The sequence below is a fragment of the Suricata suricatta genome, chromosome 6, assembly GCF_006229205.1.
Source record: "Suricata suricatta isolate VVHF042 chromosome 6, meerkat_22Aug2017_6uvM2_HiC, whole genome shotgun sequence".
Lineage (NCBI taxonomy): Eukaryota > Metazoa > Chordata > Mammalia > Carnivora > Herpestidae > Suricata > Suricata suricatta.
Window position 1 is genome coordinate 47,359,065 of NC_043705.1, and position 19,733 is coordinate 47,378,797.

General features: G+C 41.0%; 1 protein-coding gene across 3 annotated transcripts in view; it reads left to right on the top strand.

The window, feature by feature from the left end:
• Positions 1 to 19,733, top strand: part of MAST4 (microtubule associated serine/threonine kinase family member 4) — a 169,784-nt gene that overhangs the window by 118,556 nt on the left and 31,495 nt on the right. For all 3 annotated transcript variants that reach the window (XM_029942361.1, XM_029942360.1, XM_029942362.1), the window contains 7 exons: positions 118 to 185; positions 2,947 to 3,032; positions 10,032 to 10,240; positions 11,726 to 11,864; positions 13,386 to 13,518; positions 14,392 to 14,557; positions 16,439 to 16,540. In XM_029942361.1, the coding sequence (XP_029798221.1) occupies positions 118 to 185; positions 2,947 to 3,032; positions 10,032 to 10,240; positions 11,726 to 11,864; positions 13,386 to 13,518; positions 14,392 to 14,557; positions 16,439 to 16,540 (903 nt within the window). The remainder of the gene's footprint in view (positions 1 to 117; positions 186 to 2,946; positions 3,033 to 10,031; positions 10,241 to 11,725; positions 11,865 to 13,385; positions 13,519 to 14,391; positions 14,558 to 16,438; positions 16,541 to 19,733) is intronic.

Below are 19,733 nucleotides of genomic sequence, written 5' to 3' on the forward strand. Positions count from 1 at the left end.
CATGGAAAATATATTGAAGTATAGAGTCAATTTTTTTAATATTCAAGAAATTACTTATCTAGTCGTAATTATACTTTTCTTAAACTTTGCTTTCTTTTTTTTTTTTTTTTAACTTAGAAATGGCTCAGTTGGGAAACTACGACAGTGGGACAGCAGAAACCCCAGAGACAGATGAGTCAGTGAGTGTAAGTGTCTTTCTTGATGAAATATGTCAGTTTTTCTTTTTATCAACATTTGGAGATTTGGAGGGTGTTACTTATTTCTTCACTAACATGTATTGTGCTTCTATGTGCAAGGCAGTAATAAGCACATAACTTTAGTCCCTTTTTCAAAGAGAAACAAATCAACAAAAAGAAATCCTTTACGAAAAAATAAAAATGCTGAACTTGAATATATGTTCAACAAAGAAGAAGGCCCGTGTACTACTAAACATACAGAAATTGACCTTAGGCCTGCCAGTCCAATGACATCTCCCAGGGAAATGGCGCAGGAGATGCGGCAGGAGAAGCTGCCAGGATGAGAAGGGGCAGAGGGAACATTCCAGGCCCGGGGAGCATCCTGGGCAGAGCCTCCGCCACAGGGGAGCAGAGTACAGCTGAGGGTGAGGGCAGGGGGACCACACAGATTGGAGAGCTTGGGTAAACACCTGACACACGTGTCCTTGTTGCTCGTCCGTGTCAGATCTTTGCTTGCAAGGAACAGTGGGAAGCTATTGAACTTTGGAGGAAATGGGTGTGTTTGTGGGGTGGAGACAGGTAGACAGGAGGGTGACCCAGAGTCATGGCTTACAGTCCTCTGACTACAGTCCAGACAGTAGATGGGGTGAGGGGAGCATGCAGGGGTGACCCTGGGGAAGCCACTCAGGAGCCTGTGCAGTGACACAGGGGACAGTTTCAGGATGCTGTCGTCCCTAATGGTGAACACCAGGGGGAATCAGCCTGCATCCAGTTGGAGGTGGTCAGGAGAGAGAGGAGCAGCTGTGTAGCCCGGGGGCTAGGGGCCCAGGCTCTGTAGTATCATTGCCTGAATTTTAAAGCTGCTGTGCCTCTTGCGAGTTGTGGGGATCTCTGTGCCTCAGTTTCATCTTCTGTAAAATAAAGATAAAATATTAAGTGAGGTAGTTTGTGTTAGATGGTTAGGTCAGCAGCACTGCTAAATGCTAAATAAATGATAGTTGGGGTTTTGTTTGTTTTCGAGAGATAGAAAGTGTGTATGAGTTGGGGACAGAGGCAGAGAGAGAGAGAGAGAGAGAGAGAGAGAGAGAGGGAGCCTTCGAGCGAGGGAGGGAGGGAGGGAGGGAGGGAGAGAGAGAGAGAGAGAGAGAGAGAGAGAGAGAGAGAGAAAGAGAGAGAAGGAATCTTAACAGGCTATGCAGTGCTCAGTCTCACAAGCATGAGATCATGACCTGAGCCTAAATCAAGAATCAAAAGCTCAACCCTCTAAGCCACCCAGGCATCCCAATAGCTGTTTCTGTTAATTCCATCATAGTTAATAACAATTTTGAAGGTGTTTAAGTTTTTGGCAGGGGGGACATTCAAGAAGAGCCATGAAACTGCCAACTATGTACATGGCATGAGATCTCTGGGCATGAATGAGGTCACCTAGATGGGGAAGAGTTAATGAGACAGGTGGGCTTTGAACAGGACCTTTCAGCCCAAAGCTGTGGGGACCCATCAGAGTGGAATAGCAGAACAAGTGTGTGGTCCTTGTCTTGAATTATATTTTCTGTAATGGGGTGTTAGCAGTGATGATGGGACCCAAGGCCTGTGGCCAGAAGCCAAGGAGAAATAGAGGAGAGAAAGAGTTGTTCGGTTGAGCAACTCAAGTAGCCTTGAGGCCAAGGTGTTGGGTGAGTCACCTGAAGTCATCCAGGATGGTGAGAGAACTCAAGCAGAGAGGAAGGTGGGAATTTGGATACCTAAGTCTCCAAAAGATGAATGGGACAGCGTGTTAGCACATGACAGTGTTGGGTTGGGGAGGGTGACACACACCTTAGACTCATAGGGTTTCTTCTAAAATCATAGGAAAGGAATTCTGGGCTCTGCAGCGGGCGCAAAGGGTCTGTCACTGCTCACCCTCTCAGGGCTAAGATACATGGGCTATGAGAGATTTCAAAGCAAAACAAAACATTTTGCTTATTATTTTCCTTTGAGCTCAACTTATTTTTTTTCCAAAAGTTTGTAGATTTATCTTGAGAGATACAGAGGGAGAGGGAGAGAGAATCCCAAGCAAACTCCACACTGACAGTGCAGAGCCCATTGTGGGGCTCAAAATCACAAATCATGAGATCATGACCTGAGCCGAAATCAAGTGTCAGATGCTTAACTGACGGAGCCACCCAGGCGCCCCTGAGCTCAACTTTTTAAACAGCTCTCTTGTTGAAAATAAATAGCTAAGTTAACAGTAACGATATGGAAGTAAAGAAAGGCACATATTGTCTGTTCAAGTGTCCCTTTGTTGCGGACTACTTTTTTGAAAGAAGAAAGTGACTGCAGGAAGGACACAGGCATCCTCAGGTAGGGGACAGACCGGCGTTCACGTAGCCATCATCTCCACAACAGCCCATTCTTTTTTGGCTGACTGCAACCTGAATTAAGGTTTCACGTTTTGGACTTGTCTCAAAACATGAAAACACTAGGATGAGGCTAACAAGAATAGTGTACAAAGGTAAATTAAACTTGGAAATTTGCAAAATTTTGGTGCCTTCATCTCTCGGAAATGGGGGTTCACTTGCACGAGACTCGGGCTCTGTCGTGAGAAGTAGTGAATCAGCACTGCTTTGTGACATTGATCTTTAAAGTTGTCTCTCAGGTTCCTTTGGCTGGAATACTGCACTTCAGCTTATCAAACACCGGAGCATATCATGCAAATATTATTTATGTTGCTGTTAAAATCATTTTCTTGAGTTCTCAACTGTTTTCTAACTTCCATATTTTTGTTTCCAAGAGCTCTAACGCTTCCCTGAAACTTCAAAGGAAACCTCGGGAAAGTGATTTTGAAACGATCAAATTGATTAGCAATGGAGCCTATGGGTGAGTAATTCAAGAAAACTGTCTATTGTATTTTAACACACCTGAGTAATATATTCTTCACATTTATCTTAGGCCAAATACATGTCATTAGGGGCTTGAATTTTCAGATCACCACTCCTTCACTGGTGGGTAAAATGTGCAGCTAAAATCATTTTTCATTTGGAGCCGCCATCAAAAAAACATATCAAGTGACCTGGAGTTATTTTAGAGGTATGGAGAAGGAGGCTTTATAAAGTAAAGGAAAATTTGTATATATATATATATATATATATATATATATATATACACCTGTTTCTGCATTCTTTATTCCACTGTTTGGGGTGCAGAAATACGTGGCTCTTGGTCGTAAATATGCAAACACACACGTCTACATCTGGATACATGTATAATCTTTATTTCTAAACATACATCCATTCATATACAGCATTGCTACATAAAACTTAACCAGGACTTTTCAGTTTGACCACCAGTCAGTGTTGTGAGAGAAGCACTTCAGCAAGAAGGCTGCTGGAAAACTTACAGCAGTTCTCTTCCTTTAGTCTTTATGTCACACCAAGGCTTTTTTTCAGTTGATGTCTGTGCTCTAATCTGATCACATTAGTGGTGCCCCACTCCTCTTTTAATGTTTTACTTATTTATTTAAAGAGAGAGATAGAGAGAGAGGGCAAGGGAGGGCCAGAGAGAGAAAGGGAGAGCAAGAATTCCAAGCATACCGCACTGTCACTGCAGAGCCCGATGTGGGGTTCAAACTCACGGACTGTGAGATCCTGACCTGACCGAAACCAAAAGTCAGACGCTAAACCAATTGAGCCACCCAGGCACCCTGGTGGTGCCCCTTTCTTGATTCATTTTCATAGACATAAGCTTCTCTTCTCACAGCATAGGGTCAGTGGTGACAAGATCCTTCTGAGTTACTAAGAAACAGGAAGGGTAATTAATACACATACTGTGTCCTGATCCATCTCAGACAGCCCAAGAGCTCTAGTTTAATTAAGTATTAATTTCAATTCCATCTGTATATGGAGAGCTATAAACAATCCCACAGACATTTTTATTGCTATTTATCACACATCGGAGCAGATGAGATAGAAGCCATTTCTGTTATGCCACAAGGGATGTTTCTCCTTACGATTTTTTTTTAACCTAGTATTTTCCACACCATTCACTTAGTGAAGAACTTAAATATTTGTGAGTCCTTCCTCTGCTTCCCTGATTTATTTTCAGGATGATGTCAAATGGTATATTTCCTCATGTAGCTTATAAATGTTTTCGGATATTTTATTTTTAGAATATTTTACTTTGTTCAAGGGCCTCATTGAAACTTTTCCCCCTAAGGAAATTATTTTGGCGTACAGTTGCTTGTGAGTTTCATTTGTTTATTATTTGGTTTTAGTTCATGTTAGCTTTCAAGATCATCTGAGGATTTCTTCCCTCATTAGGGAAAAGACTGAACTTTGATTTAATGAGTCTCTGGGTTTGAGCCCTGATGGGCTTTATTGGCAGTGGAATTCTAGAGTAAGATGATGGGTGAAACACCCCTTGTATAAAATTTGGGTGTATATCTTAGCAGTATTTGGAGTTCTAATTGGTTGAGTAAACTCATTTGTAGTGCAATTAAACAACTGTATAGTAGATGAGGTATATCACACTTCGGGGAATGGTTGGGAATATACAAGAAGTTAAACAAGCTGTGAATCACTAAACGCCCAGGATGCAGGCCAAGCCATTAATGGGCTTACAAGCTGCCTGTGGGAGCTTCTACCAATCAGCCAAAACTTTTTTCCTCTTTTGCTCTTCTCAGATTTAATCTCTCATTACATCTCTGACAGATTTCCCCTTCATTTTAATTATTTTTAATTCAGAATTTGAATGGGACTCTACCCATTGGTCCAGCCAGTCAGGAGGCTGATTGCAGACTTCTGTATTCCAGTGGAACACACGATGCTTCCCTGGATAGATGAACCAGGGCTGTTGGAGGTTTCATCGGCATCTGTGTCTCAGTCTGCCACTCATGTCCGTGGCTCAGAGTGACCCCGATTCCGTGACGTTGTGAAAATCGCGTGGGCTGGGAACTCACCGTCTCATTAGAAGGAGCTCTAACTCGTCAGGGTTTTCTCAACATCGTACTCAGTGACAGTTCATGTAATAAAGCCAACCTGCTAATTTGATATCATCCAGTTTCCTTCTCTTCGCATAACGTGTTTCAGATCCCTCACTGCAAGTTAGACGTCCCTTGATGCCAACTTAGCACTTTGTAGAGAGTTAATATTTGCCGTGTGCCAGGCACCATTGCTGGTTTATATATGCTGTCTTCTTGTAAGAGCTTTGGGTTGGATGATAATATTCCCACTTAGATCACGGGAAAGGGAGGCTCGGCTGCATGGATGGCCACAGGTGCACTGGTTCTAACCGTGCTCATTCCTTCTCTCAGTATTCATGTTACAGCTTGTAGCCATGTTCACTGAGTTTAGGCCTTCTTCTCCTGATTCCACCTGGATTTTTCAATTATGTTTTGATTGTTTTCAAAGTGAAAGAATAAAATTTACATAAGAGATTTTTTAAAGTGAGGCACCTGGGTGGCTCAGTCAGTTACATGTTCGACTTCAGCTCAAACCATGATCTTGCGGTCCATGCTCAGAGCCTGGATCCTGCTTCGGTGTCTCTGACTTCCTCTCTGTTTGTCCCTTCCCTGCTCATGCTCTCTCTCAAAAATAAATCCTTAAAAAGATTTTTTTTAAGATTTTTAAAAAGTAAATTTGAAAGGAATGACATCTCTGTCCCACTTTGCTTTAGTTGCTAGCTTTGCTGCACATCAGTCTCTTTTACTCCTCAAAAGATGGGGTCATTTACCTGAGAGCCATGAGACCCATGTGTGTGGGTGATGGCCCCCTCTCCTTGTAGACTTGTTTCTACCGCATGCACTCTCGTTCCCACGTACAGATTTGCTCACACAGATTCACACATTGGCTCTCAGACTTATGCATAATTTTATACGCATTAGACATTCACACTCCCGAGAGAACTGATTCATTCTGCTCCAGATCCCATCAGCTTCTGATGCCATTTCTCCCCACCCTCCCACTACTGAGTTCTGCATGGACGGAGTGAGTAAAGCTTGGCTTACAGAAAACAGTTACCCCTCTGTATCACCGCACCCCCTTGGATTTTCCTATTTTACAAGCAGGCCAGTGTATGAAAAGAGACACAGAGGCAGCCTTTTCAAAGAAAGCAGAGAAATGTGGGACTCAATCAGTTCAGTCCAGTTTTAAAATCTGGATGATTTACACCTGTGCTTCACAGCGTGAGCTGTCTATGCGTCAGCTGGCTGCTGTTTGTTTCAGTCTCTCTCTCTCTTCCACAGACTTAAGTAGATTTGGAACATGAACTTACAGGAAAAGAGGAAAGGTATATGAGAGACAACAGTTATTACTAAACAGATGTACAGATTTCAGCATTAAGGGTAATATTCCGAAAGCAGCACAGTATTGTAAAAACTGAATAAGACAAGCAGAAATCCAGCTACAGCAAATTCTAATTAAGAAGTCTGTGATTCTTGCAGCTTGATCAAGACATGTGTCCTGAGGCGGTGATGTCTCAAGCTATCTATAGGATTAATTTCAGCTGATTTAAATAAATTTCCCTAGGGATTAACGATTGTTTTAAGTACATTATAGCAAGGGAAAGCAGAAAGATCAAGTTTTACTAATTGCAAATCTGAGAATACAGATACCAGTCCTTTTTCACATAGGGCCACTGGTCTGGATGCTGGTCAGATTAGACCGAAGCTGTCCTTCTTCTTTGTTCTTTCATTAAATCGTGGACAACTCTGTTCTTCCTTCTCCACTTCCTGTTCTCAAACATAGTGCTGAGCAGTTGTTTATGTAAGAAATGGTGGTGGTTGACTAAAAAATCCAGCATCAGCTGTCTGATGGTCTGAAGGGAAGGACATAGTATCGTGTCTGCAGACCCTCAGCACTATAGCTACTCAAGGGCAAATATTCAAAGAAAAAAGGGAAAAAGTAAGCTATATTCCAGTTGACTCTTAGTCATAGGCAAGTGCTTATATAAACAGACTGTTTGTTTCAACATATCACATTCTAAATTTCCGTTTAAAAAGTCAATTCTCTGTTTCAAAAGTTCTTCCTCATAACAATGTATGTTCACTGGTGCTTGTCTTAGATTTCTGAGGAAGCCAGGTAATTTTCTGTGCTCCTATTGTATCTGTCTGTCTGACTTCCAGCTTCTCATTAGGAGAAGCTCAAGATTTTGGGGGATCTTGATTTTATCCAATCACTGTTGGGAAAAGAAAAATACTGTAAAAACCTTTAACCCAATCCAGAAGGAATGAGTAGTTGGTTGGTTGGTTAATTAAGAAGTCAGTCAAAGTAGGAAATCATTTGAAAAAGATGCATACTCTAGGGGTGCATGAGTGGCTCAGTCGGTTAAGCATCCAACTTTGGCTCAGGTCATGATCTCACGGCCTGTGAGTTTGAGCCCCATGTCGGGCTGCGTGCTGACAGCTCAGCCTGGAGCCTGCTTCGGATTCTGTCTCTATTCCTCGGTCTACCCTTCATTCCCATCCACACCCTGTCTCTCTCTGTCTCACAAATAAACATTAAAAAATTAAAAAGATGCACACTGTAAACAATTTAATGTAATCTCAACATATATAAATTTACTAGTCTTTTAATTTTAGAGTGCATACACACAAGTGGGAGGGGCAGAAGGAAAGAAATTTTTTTATGTTTCCTTATTTATTTTTGAGATAGAATGCACAAGTAGAGGAGGGGCCGAGATAGAGGGGGAGGCACCGAATCTGAAGCAGGCCCCAGGCCCCGAGCGCTCAGCAGGGCTCCAGCTCATGAACTGTGAGATCATGACCTGAGCCGAAGTCAGATGCTTAATCGACTGAGCCATCCAAGCTCCCTGACAGGGAGAGACAGAGACAGAGAGAATCTTAAGCAGGCTCTACACTCAGCACGGAGCCCAGCACCGGGCTCAGTCCACCACACTAGGAACATGACCTGAGCTGAAGTCAAGAGTCGAACACTCAACACCCAAGTCACCCAGATGTTTCTACTCATCTTCCGATACAAGGTCTTTTTAAGACAGCCTGTGTAGACCATAATTATAATGTTTTCCACTTTTTACTACTTTTAAAGGTGAGGCAAGAACTTGAAACAGTCTGAATGTAGTAAGGTATATTTGTATTATTTTGTCAGTTTTTGAAAACCTTCTCACCCATACCAAAATAGGAATTTTATTTGGTGACTCACATTTAACACATTTATCAGTACTGTCCAAAGCATTCCACGTGTGTGGTTTTCTTTCTTTCTTTTTTTAATAAACAACAAAGCTTTTCCTTCTCACACTCAAGTTTTATCAGTTTAAATATTTGTTGAAATTAGTTAATCCTGATATCAGGCCTTACCAGAAGCACAGGTCTGGAGATAAACCCAGCTGGTGGGCGTCCCGGCGGTTGGCGTCCTGAAGAAGACCCCTGGCCCCAGCAGGAAGTGTTGGGGGCCCAGTTCCTTTGTCAGTTCGTGGTACAGTGGGAATAAGAGCACTAGATTGTTCCTTGGATTGGTTATCTAAAGTGTGGATAAAAGAGATTTTCTCTATACAACAAAGGAAGGAAGAGAAGACCAAAGAAATGAGAAGTAGGGTGGGGGGTGAGGAGAAGTAAAGCAAAAAAAAAAAAAAAGATTTGAACAGAGACAAAAACGATGTGTGATTTTTCAAGTGAAGGAGAAAGATACAATGAGAAGACAAAGATGCACACACACATACTTGAAAGAAAAACTATTTACCCGTTGAACACTTGAGCAGAACAGTGAATAGCAGTTAAACTGCGATTGAATCTACTAAGATTTACAGAAGTGGATTACCCTGACATGCTGGTTCTGCAGGGAGCTAGGGTGTTCTTAGTCACCCTTACGTTCATTTTGAGGAACAATGAAAATAACTAGCAGCATATACATCTCAGATCAGAATAACCCCTTGTTTTAGGAGGCAGATGTTGGGTATACTTTACTGTGAATGATGGCTTTTTAGGTAAACTGTTACTTATTTGAGCATTTCCTAACAGTTCAAATCTCTTCTCCCATAATAATAACAAGTGAGGAGTAACTTAAGAGAAAATGAGCCCATCCAAGACATTTTCTTTGTGCTCATCATTTTCAGGTGAGGTTTTAAGCCTCCCCTTCTCTTCCTACTTGTTGGTTCCGCATCAGATGTCAGGGAGTCCGTTGTCTTTCCCCAGCTGGAAGTGGCTCTCTAGAGTATGTGAATGAGTTTTGCAGCAGAAATACAGCGCAGCCTCCTCATTTTACAGTAAAGTTGGCTCTCACCTTGGCCATGGGTCAGATGGAGTATGTCGGGAAAGGAATTTTCTGTTGAAACAGGCATAGGTGTAAATCATGCTGCAACCCCTTCATTGTAGGAAAGCCTCATCTGACCTGTTACACACTTATCATTTATCTGGAAATGCCATGGGGAGTAAATTACCTTCAAGTTGGAAGCCACCTTCCCTAAGAGCTTTGGTCCTTTTTGCAGATCTCTTGGGTATCATATAGAAAATTATTGTCAATGGCATATATTAACACTAGAAAGGATGTGGCTCATGGTATGTATGTACTTTTGTTAATTCTTTTCCTGTTCTTTTTTTTTTTTTTCTTTTCCTGTTCTTAAATACTGAATTTTGTTACGTGGAAAAACTGAAAACATCAGCTGCCTGCTGGCAAATAGCTCACTCTGGAAACTGTCCATTTCCATCCTTGCCATGAAGATGAATTTGATATCTTATGTACAACCGATGACCTTTACTGAAAGATTAAGAAATAAACCTAGCTGTAAGATGTAACCACTAGGGTAGCTCACGTAGGCTGAATCCCAGCCGCCCTGTGAATGTAAAAAACCAGTTGACGATCACGTGGATTAGTGTACCCAGAAGCAGCCTCACTTCCCGTGAACTCCAACTCCTGTGCTCCTTTTCAGGGCAGTCTACTTTGTTCGGCATAAGGAATCCCGGCAGAGGTTTGCCATGAAGAAGATCAATAAACAGAACCTCATCCTCCGAAACCAGATCCAGCAGGCCTTTGTGGAACGGGATATCCTGACTTTTGCAGAGAATCCCTTTGTTGTCAGCATGTACTGCTCCTTTGAAACAAGGCGCCACCTTTGCATGGTCATGGAATATGTGGAAGGTAAATCAGCCTCTGACACAGAGAACATGACCCACCCCCGTATCCGGAGGCCACTCCCTCCTTTGTGTGGCTGAGGCCCTCCCCGGGGGGCCACACGCTGGTGGTGCCCTCCTAGGCACCGAAGCCACGCGACGAGATGGCTGTCTTCCCAGTCATTCTCTCTGATAATTGCTTGTAAGGTGCCTGCTCTACTATAACCGAGGGAAAACTAGTGCTACTTGGAACACACTTGTTTTTCCTTTGTAATGGCTTTTAATCCTAACTACTACCTCCTCTCAATTGGCCATTAAAGTTAGGATATAGGTGATGGGATTTTTCTTGCTTACTTTCATCACATTCATAAAATCATTCATGACACTGAGCTTCTTAAAGAACGAATTAAAAATGCATTCTTTTTGGTCTGTGGTTTGAAATTAAAAATGAGTTTAGGGGAAAAGGAGGTACAAGTCGAGAAAATTTAATGCTCCTTTTTTTTTGACATTTATGGTTTACCCTTTAAATGTTCTATTTCCATCAGTTTTACATTCAATTTCTGCATGTTTGGCCATGACTTGTTGAGATAAACAAAGTTAATAAAAGGAATAGATTAGGAAAGGCCAAAACAATCTTCAAAAGCCTCTAATTTAAGCTCTTGTAATTGTTTGAGCAGAATCCCAAACCTATAAAACTCAAAGAAACATTAAATATCATCTAGTTCGACCTTTTCATTTTGTGGATGAGTGAACTGAAACCCAAGAAGCGGGGAGACTTACTAGATACTTTACGAGTAGACACAAGACAAAAGCGTAGCGCGCCTGATTTCTACCTGTTTTTTCCCTGCCCACACCAGCACTCGGCTTTATTAACCTTGGTTGTGGTCACAATAACTCACATTTATCACACAGTTAGTAAGTGTTGGTAATGTCCTAAATTCATTGCATATATCACCTCATGTAATCTACATAATAATCTTACAAGGGATGACAGTCTTACTATTATGATACTAGAGGAAGGAGCCAGAACTAGCTTGCCTAAGATCTCTCTACCTGGAAGAGTCAGAGCCAGAGCCAGGATTTGAACTCAGGCAGACTGATTCCAGAACCCATGCTTTATACTGTTGTATTTTGTTCTTCAAATTTCAGTTCCACTTGGAAGCCAGATCTGCTCTCTCAGGAGAACTGCTGCTTTAATATATGGGTGTGTGTGTATGTGTGTACATGGATACACACACACATATACATGTATATGTATATATACACTTATGTATACATATACGTACATGTATACATATTAATACATATGTATATGTGTATATTTATCTGTGTAGATATATTTGTATAGTTTTTCCACACCACATCTTAATTAGCAGTGGTTCTACTCTGCACAGTCCCCACTCAGGAATTCGGTATGCTGTATCTGCGGGCAGAGGCCATTCTGTAATCTGACTGGTGGTCTTCAATCCTAGCCGATGCTATCCTTGCTAAGTCTTGTGCCTGTGTTTTATAGGAGGCGACTGTGCCACCCTGATGAAGAACATGGGTCCTCTCCCTGTTGACATGGCCAGGATGTACTTTGCTGAGACTGTGTTGGCCTTGGAATATCTACACAATTATGGCATTGTACACAGGGATTTGAAACCAGACAAGTATGCGCACTGAGGAAACAAATCTTTTTTTTCATACCATGCAAAAAGTTTTATGTCTATAAAAATGTTTTCTTTTAATGCTACTCTGTGCATTTTCCAGTTGTCCTGTAATGTTCCCAAATGAGTTATTTTGGCAGTATATATGGTAGTGTTTATCTCGTACTTTAAAGGCTCTGGTGCTTATAATAAACAAATAGCTTATAAGAAACAAAAGAAAAAGATGATTATAAAGCCAGGGTTAGTTAATTTTTTTAAGGTTTGTTTTTTAATATGTTAAGTTTTGAATCATAGAATGCTACTAGTTGTTTTCTGAATGTTTTTTGCTTTTGGTATTAAATACTTAGATAGCCCTTCCCTACTCCAAGATGATATACTTGATATTATATTGTATCTCACCATTTAATGTAGAAGTTTTTAACCTATGTGAAGTTCATTTTAGTATCTGATTTGAGATACACATAGACTTTTTCCCCCTCAAATGACTGTTATTCATCTTAACAGCATTTATTAAATTTTTTATGCTTTCTCCATTAATTTCAGACAGCTCTATAAGCATTACTTGTTAATATGTAAAGATTCTAAGCGTGCTGAGAATTATGTAAAATTAACTCATGCTTATTCCAGGAAATTTGGAAGTATAGAAAAAGATTCTAAGAAATTCATTCATGGGGTACCTGGGTGGCTCGGTAGGTTAAGGGTCTGACTCTTGATTTCACCTTGGATCATGATCTCACACGATTCATGGGTTCAAGCCCCACATCAGCACAAAGCCTGTTTGGAATTTTCTCTCCCTCTTTCTCTCTCTGCCTCTATCTTACTCATGCTTGTGCTCTCTCACTCTCTCTCTCGAAATAAATAAAAATAATTTTTTAAATAAAATTAAAAATTCATTCACAACATTACCAAGCACAACTATTAGAATTTTGGAATATTTCTTTGCAGTAGATGTTCTTTCTCTTTTCACTTCCTCTATTTCTTTAATTTTTTAAATTAATCAAAATGTTGGGTTTTCCCCTTAAAATGAATTTTTAATTTACATTCATAAAGCTGTCAAATGTGAATTCTTTGCAGATATAAGAAATTTATATGTGGTTGAACCATACGTTGATATCTTCAGTAATAGTACATTTTTCTGCCCAAGTTCTTTATCTTATGTCTCACTTAAATCATGCACAGGTTGACATGGGATTATTGGCAATCAATCCTTTACTATCTTATTACTCTGAAAATAGAAAGATGTTAGAGCCCACACTAGAATTTTCCTAAGAGTTCAAACCTGTAAATGAAACCGTAGGCTAGCTGGGGCCAGTGTCTGGCCCTCCCTTGTGAATTACACTCCTAAGGCAGATAACCTTTGTGTAACATGTTCATGTGATTTCGTCTCTTCCCAGCCTGGGTTTTATATTGAGATTGATACCTCTATACTAAATAGACTTATGAGTTGATAGGGGAAGGAGAAAGCTAAAAAAAAGAAAAGAACTTCAAAACAAGTGTTATAATATGTGTCCTTCTATTTCATAGTTTGTTGGTCACCTCCATGGGGCACATAAAGCTGACAGATTTTGGATTATCCAAGGTGGGACTAATGAGCATGACTACCAATCTTTATGAAGGTCATATCGAGAAGGATGCTCGAGAGTTCCTGGACAAACAGGTGAGCTTGCACGCGGCTCAGTTCTAAAGGGAAATACAAAGTACAATATTGCCAGTGACATTCAGAATCAACTTGTATAAGCCAGCTGCACATTAGTACTGGGCGTCTAGATGTCTGTATAAGCCTTACGTTTAATAAAGTGCAAATTGCTTCCATTTTTCTCTCTGGGCCTCTTCGAACTGTCCGTTCCTCCACATTCCTCCCCCAGCATGATGGTCTATTAGCAAGACGAACGATGTAATTGCACACAAGTGAGGATGTGAGAGAGACAAATGGAAAACTGTTTTGTAAGGAATTCAGGAGTCTCAGTAGAGTACTCCTGAAACTCATGATGCATTGTACAATCCCAGGTGCTAAAATCCGAGCCATGGCCCATTTCCCTTTAAGCATGCCTCATTACCATGTGCCCACAATCTGTTCATTGTACAGTTACTTAAGGTAAACACATCTCAACTGTCATGCTTTTATAAAGTAACCAGGATGCAAGTATATTTTGGTTACATAAATGCTAAAACTGTCTCTGGTAGTGAGAGATTAAGAATGCATCGTTCCTTACGGATTAAAAATGCTTTTGATACTGCGAAATAAGTAGAACCACCAAACAGGGTCAAACCCTCAATTTGAAATTGCACGTTACACATAGTTTAACATTAAAGTGGCCTTTTAAATTTCCCTTTTTTGTTATTTCAATATTTAGTTGCCTTTGGGGTTATGGATGCTGACTTATAATTGCTCTTCTTAAATTCTCCACCCATGTGGTTCCATGTGGCTGAGCAGGTGCACTCCGGGCAACATAATTGGTGTTTAGCCATCATGCTTGTTTTAATTCATGTCTAATATTCCAATTATTCTAATATTGCAATCATCTTTTAGGTCTGTGGCACACCTGAGTACATTGCACCAGAAGTAATTCTGAGGCAGGGCTATGGGAAGCCCGTGGACTGGTGGGCCATGGGGATTATCCTCTATGAATTTCTGGTTGGATGCGTGCCATTCTTTGGGGATACTCCAGAAGAGCTATTTGGACAAGTCATCAGTGGTAAATATCATCAGGAGTTATCTTCAAGCGACTGTTGGAAAGCAGCTGTTTAATGTAATTCTGTGGAGTCTTGCCGTTTGTACTACTGAAATGTTAACCTTTATCAAGCAGTTTAGCCAACAGATTAAAAGAACTTGCTCATCATAGCACATAACTGACTCACAAATCTCAGGAGATCAGTTTGTGTTGAAAATTGATCTGAGGAAGTTTCGTTAACATGGAATTTGGAAATGTACTAGCAATGTAACCAATTTTTATGGTGTGCTTTTCCCGCAAAAGAAATTCATGTGGGATTTGCAAATTGTTTCATTGCCGTCCGGTCTTCCTTTCCATAATAGGAACGTGGCACCAGGGAAGAAAAGGTTAATGTGGGTAACATTTACATAAATGGGGGAAAATAGCTAATGGCACAATGAAGAAATTAACAAAAATGTAATAAACCCTAAAACAAATGTCTACCAAATCATAAATAATGAGAATGGGAAGGAAGCAAATTTAATCCACAGATTGTTAATGATTTCATTGGTGGTTGTTATGGTGTAATGTTATTTCTGTAACAGCTGTTCATCTTTCATTTAAAATTCAATAACCTTTAGATCTTAACCTGCAAGCTGACCCTCACTATTGTTACGGGGCTTGTGGCAAAACTAAATGACAATTAAATAGGCTCTATTAGTACCCTGCCTGCTGTTTTTGTAAATTTCCCCGAACCATATCAAAAAGGCCTCTCCTCCTCAGAGGAGTCATCACCTCCTCTGAGTCATCACTGGCCCCTCCGTCGTCACCCACTCAGATACCGTCTGGATTGTGCTACAGGGCACATCAGCGGAGAGAGAGGGAAAATGCATGTATGAAGGAGTCCCTTAATCACAGCATTATTCTCTATCGTTGACTTTGCAAGCCAGGCATATTTGTAAACTTTAACAAAGTAGATTTGTGAGTTGCCTGCAGTGTATAACCCTTTTCTACAATATCTGAGCTGTTTATGGATTTATAACTAGGCTGTTTTCTGATATACCAAGGCCTGAATGGCAAGAGGAATCAACTGTTTAATTAACACAAGCAGCAAATGCTGGCTTTGTTCTCAATGCCTTACGGCTCAGATGCATATTCATGTTTTATTTTCCAAATCAGATGTAAACTGCAGCAGAGGAAGCTGGAGGCAGGCACCCACAGAAATAACTCATGTTTTTATTGCATTTCCATACACACAAGCACGCACACCTCATCTTCAGGCAAACTCCTGTGGAATGTAGAACATATTCTAATATTTACGGCAGATTTTGAATACTGCCATTCCTATGATTACCTCAGATTTTTTTTTGTTTTGTTTTTTGTCTTTAAGCTTAATACTTTGGCCTTTAATTTGTCTCTAGAAATAGTTATTTTTGCAAAATTAATTCATGCTTCTCGAAGCTAAAGAACTCTGGCTGTGGCCAAATTCTCATTTGAGGACAGGAGGAGAGAAAAATCTTACTCTCTTTATTCCCTGGATGGCCAACCACCTGAACCAGAGGTGTTTAGGGTGTCCCCATATTAAGTCCTTTGAGTAACTAGAAGGAACAATCTGTTGTTAGCCAGTTCTGCGCCAAGAAAAAAAAATACAACGAATCCAAAAAGCAAATGGAAGGTACGACTTATTGAAACTCTCTGTCTGCCTTCTTGGCCACTGTGCTCCTTTATATCTCATGAAATGAGACTTCTCAAACTTGCCAGGGCCCAGGAGCAACTGATGATCACGTTAAAATTCAGATTCTGATTCAGCATGGGACGGGGCCTGAAATGTTGCCTTTCTCATGAACTGCCAGGCCATGGCCAGGCTGTAGGGACCTGGACTGTCGTTTGAGCAATAAAGTTGTAAACTGTGTGCCTCCTTTCTAGATGAGATCAACTGGCCGGAAAAGGATGAGGCACCACCACCCGATGCCCAGGATCTGATTACCTTGCTTCTTAGGCAGAATCCCCTGGAGAGACTGGGAACAGGTTAGAGCACATATGTTTTCATTTTGCTAATATGAAGGAAATAATGTCTTTGTGGAGCATTAAGAGGTTCTTGTTGTTTGGGGTTTTTTTGCCTAGGAAACATCTGTTGGTTGATGTAGGACATGACTACAACACATTATAACAATCATATTTTGGGTTTTTTTGTTTGTTTTTTTCTGATTGAGAGCAGTATGTATACTAGGAGGGTTGGTGGTTGTGTATCTTTTATCTTTTTTTCTTATCTGTTCTTGCAAGGCAAAAGGTATTCTTATATTTCAGTATATAAAATCCATCTGGAAGAAAACCTCAAGGGCACATGTAACTCTTCTATCCTGAAAAGCATGTATCTTAAATAATTTAAAACAGATGATTTGAGGTGCAGAGCTTTTTTTGTTTAAAACATGTCTTCCCAGGAGGATTTGACCCAGCACGTTCGTCTTTAAAGCTTTAACCCAGGTTTAAAATGGGTTATCAGTCCTTGAACTAATTAATTTCTGGAAATGAGTTTCTGAGGTTGAACCATGCTGTCTTATCATGGTGATCAGCACCATAGCCCAAGAAAGAGGATTAAAACCGTAGGCTTTCAAGATTAAGGAGATAATAGATTTGTTTCTTGCCGATTATTTTTTCCCAACTGTTCTTCTTACTGTTTCTGCCCCTCGTTTTCCTTTTCTTCCTGATATTCTGAATGGACAGTGATCCCAGTATAGAATCCCAACCTGCCCCAGTATGTGAATTTATCTAGATGGGACTCAATATTAAATATAAGAACAAAACACACACAGTAGACAGTTTCCATAAAGTTCAGCTGTGAAAATTTGTGATTTGATGAGTTTTTTACTCTGAGCTGCTTCATGTTTCCTCATTGTAATAGAAATGTCAGAAAATACTGAAGAAATTGTTCTCTCCCTCAATTTTTCCAAGGCAAAACGAATTTGCAGCAGCTCTAAATACATATTTTCTATTATTCCCCCATTTCTGCCCACAATTTCCCCAGTTGGAGGGCTCCATTCTTGCTTAAATATGCTCTCTACTAGAGTTTACGATAACATTGAAACCCATAGGCCATATTTTTGTCTTGTAAATAAAGTTTTATTGAAACACAGCAGTGCCATTCACATGCATTGTCTATGGCTTCCTTCTTGGTACAGTAGCAGAGCTGAAACCTTAAATCTGTCCACAAAGCCAAAGGTATTTACTGTTTAGCTTTTCACAGAAAAATCTCTCATTGACTATATTAGAGAATCAAACAAGATTCAAACTGCAGGCTCACTTTGGAAAAGTGAGTTGAGCATCTTACTGGAGGATCATGTGCATTTTTGCCTTTTGCACTGGATGAGTGGGTGTTTGAGTAGGAAAGACAATACAAATGGAAGTTAAGGACACAGACTCCACAGTCAGATTGCCTGAATTTAAATCTTGCTGTGACTGTGGGCAGGATGTTTCCCTTTCTGTGCCTCATTTCCTCACCTGTAAAATGGAGCTTAGAGAAGTACCCACCTTTTCATGAGGATAGAAGATCACCCGCTGTGGCTCCTAAAACCAGGTGTGACACTGCTGCTGCTGGTATAGTCATTTTCATTTTCTGCCTGTATAATCTCACACTTTCCCCCTTTGGACATACAAGATACAGAAATGGTGGTGGTGCCCCTATCTTTGAGCTGGTTGAACTCTTTGAACAGAGTACTTTATATTTCTTCCCACCCTTAATTGATTTTCTTTTTATCTGAAGTGACTAGCAAACTTGTTGCTCCCTGATCTCTGTGACCTGCAGTCATATTTGCTTTCTGGTTGCAGAGATATGAGTAGCTGTCAAAGAATTGGTGTCAAGGCCCTGTGCAGGGCAGAATTCTGAGGACTGCTTTTCATTCACTTGAGCCAAATATGGGAAGTGGCAGCATTTTCAGACGGCCTGTGACAGCACAAACATCTGTCTGTGGACCAGTCTGCTCTCCCGGGAAAGTGTCCTGGGATCCGTCTAAAGATACCATTAGAATGGGCACATCCTCTCTTTGGTGTTCTTGGGTCAGTTTAGAGAGTATTCCCATGGAGCCTTCGCCTGGGTGCCCTCCTCTAAGAATACTCGGGAACTTGAAAAAAAAAATTGGGGAACTTGATTGGGCTTGATTTAACAAAACAGAGTTATGGTGATGGTCAGCACGTCCATGTCTATATATCGTACGCTGTGCATTTTTCTCCCTGCCTGCTACTTGCATTCTTTTCAGGGTTTGACAGTTTGAGATGAGAATGTCCTAGCAGAAGCTCAAAAGAGACATTTAAAAGACCCTGCCCAAGCTCTTAGCATTGTTGAGAAGTACTTGCCGAGCAGGCAGGTCCAACGTGATAGATCCCAGTAGGGCCCGAAGAACAAGGCTGAGAATCCCACAGGCCTGCTGTGCTCCTTCAATGACAGCATTTTGGATTTAATGCATATTTAGCGGGCAAAATAATGCACCGTGAAAATGTGCGAATTCACATTTGCCCGGGAGACTAGAAAGCCTGAGAAAAGGAGTGTGAAGAACATAATGGATGTTTAAGAAACTTCCATGAAGGGAGAGAGAAACTCAAGGGAGAACTTTAGGGCAAAGCATAACTTGTGATTGGGAATCTTGTCCTACTTGAACTAGACTTTTGAACTTGTGAAGTACCGAATGGCAGTCTGGTTTATCGGACTTTATAGCTGCCCAGATGTCAGTGACTCCCACCTATGTGCCAGCTGGGAGGTCTTGTGTAGTTTCTTCTTTACTTGGGTCACAGTTTCCTAACCAAGACAGGGGGCATGCTGTACACCTCCCAGGATTAGTGTGAGGACTGAATGCCAGTATGTTCATGAAGATACCAAGTACATTACCACAGTACGTAATAGAAGCTCCACATATAATCTGTGCCCTTTGCTTCCCTGCCTGGTGGGTTCTTACATTGAGTGCCGTCACTTGCGTGGGTTCCTGTGTCCGAGCATCTGTATCGGGCTCAGAAGGCCATCATCCGCGTTGTTCAGCCGTTAGCCCAGAGGTCCTTTTGCCCCAGTGTGTCTTCTTAATTCTTGTGTTCCCCATCTCTGCAGAAGTGCATGAGGCACAGGACCCTGTGGTAAGGGAACCTCTTCTGAGGGGGCATAAAAGCCAAAGGGTGAGAAACGTGAGCTGGGTCGCCAGTGGGCTGTGACTCTTTAGAGAGAGGGCCCATTTGTTGT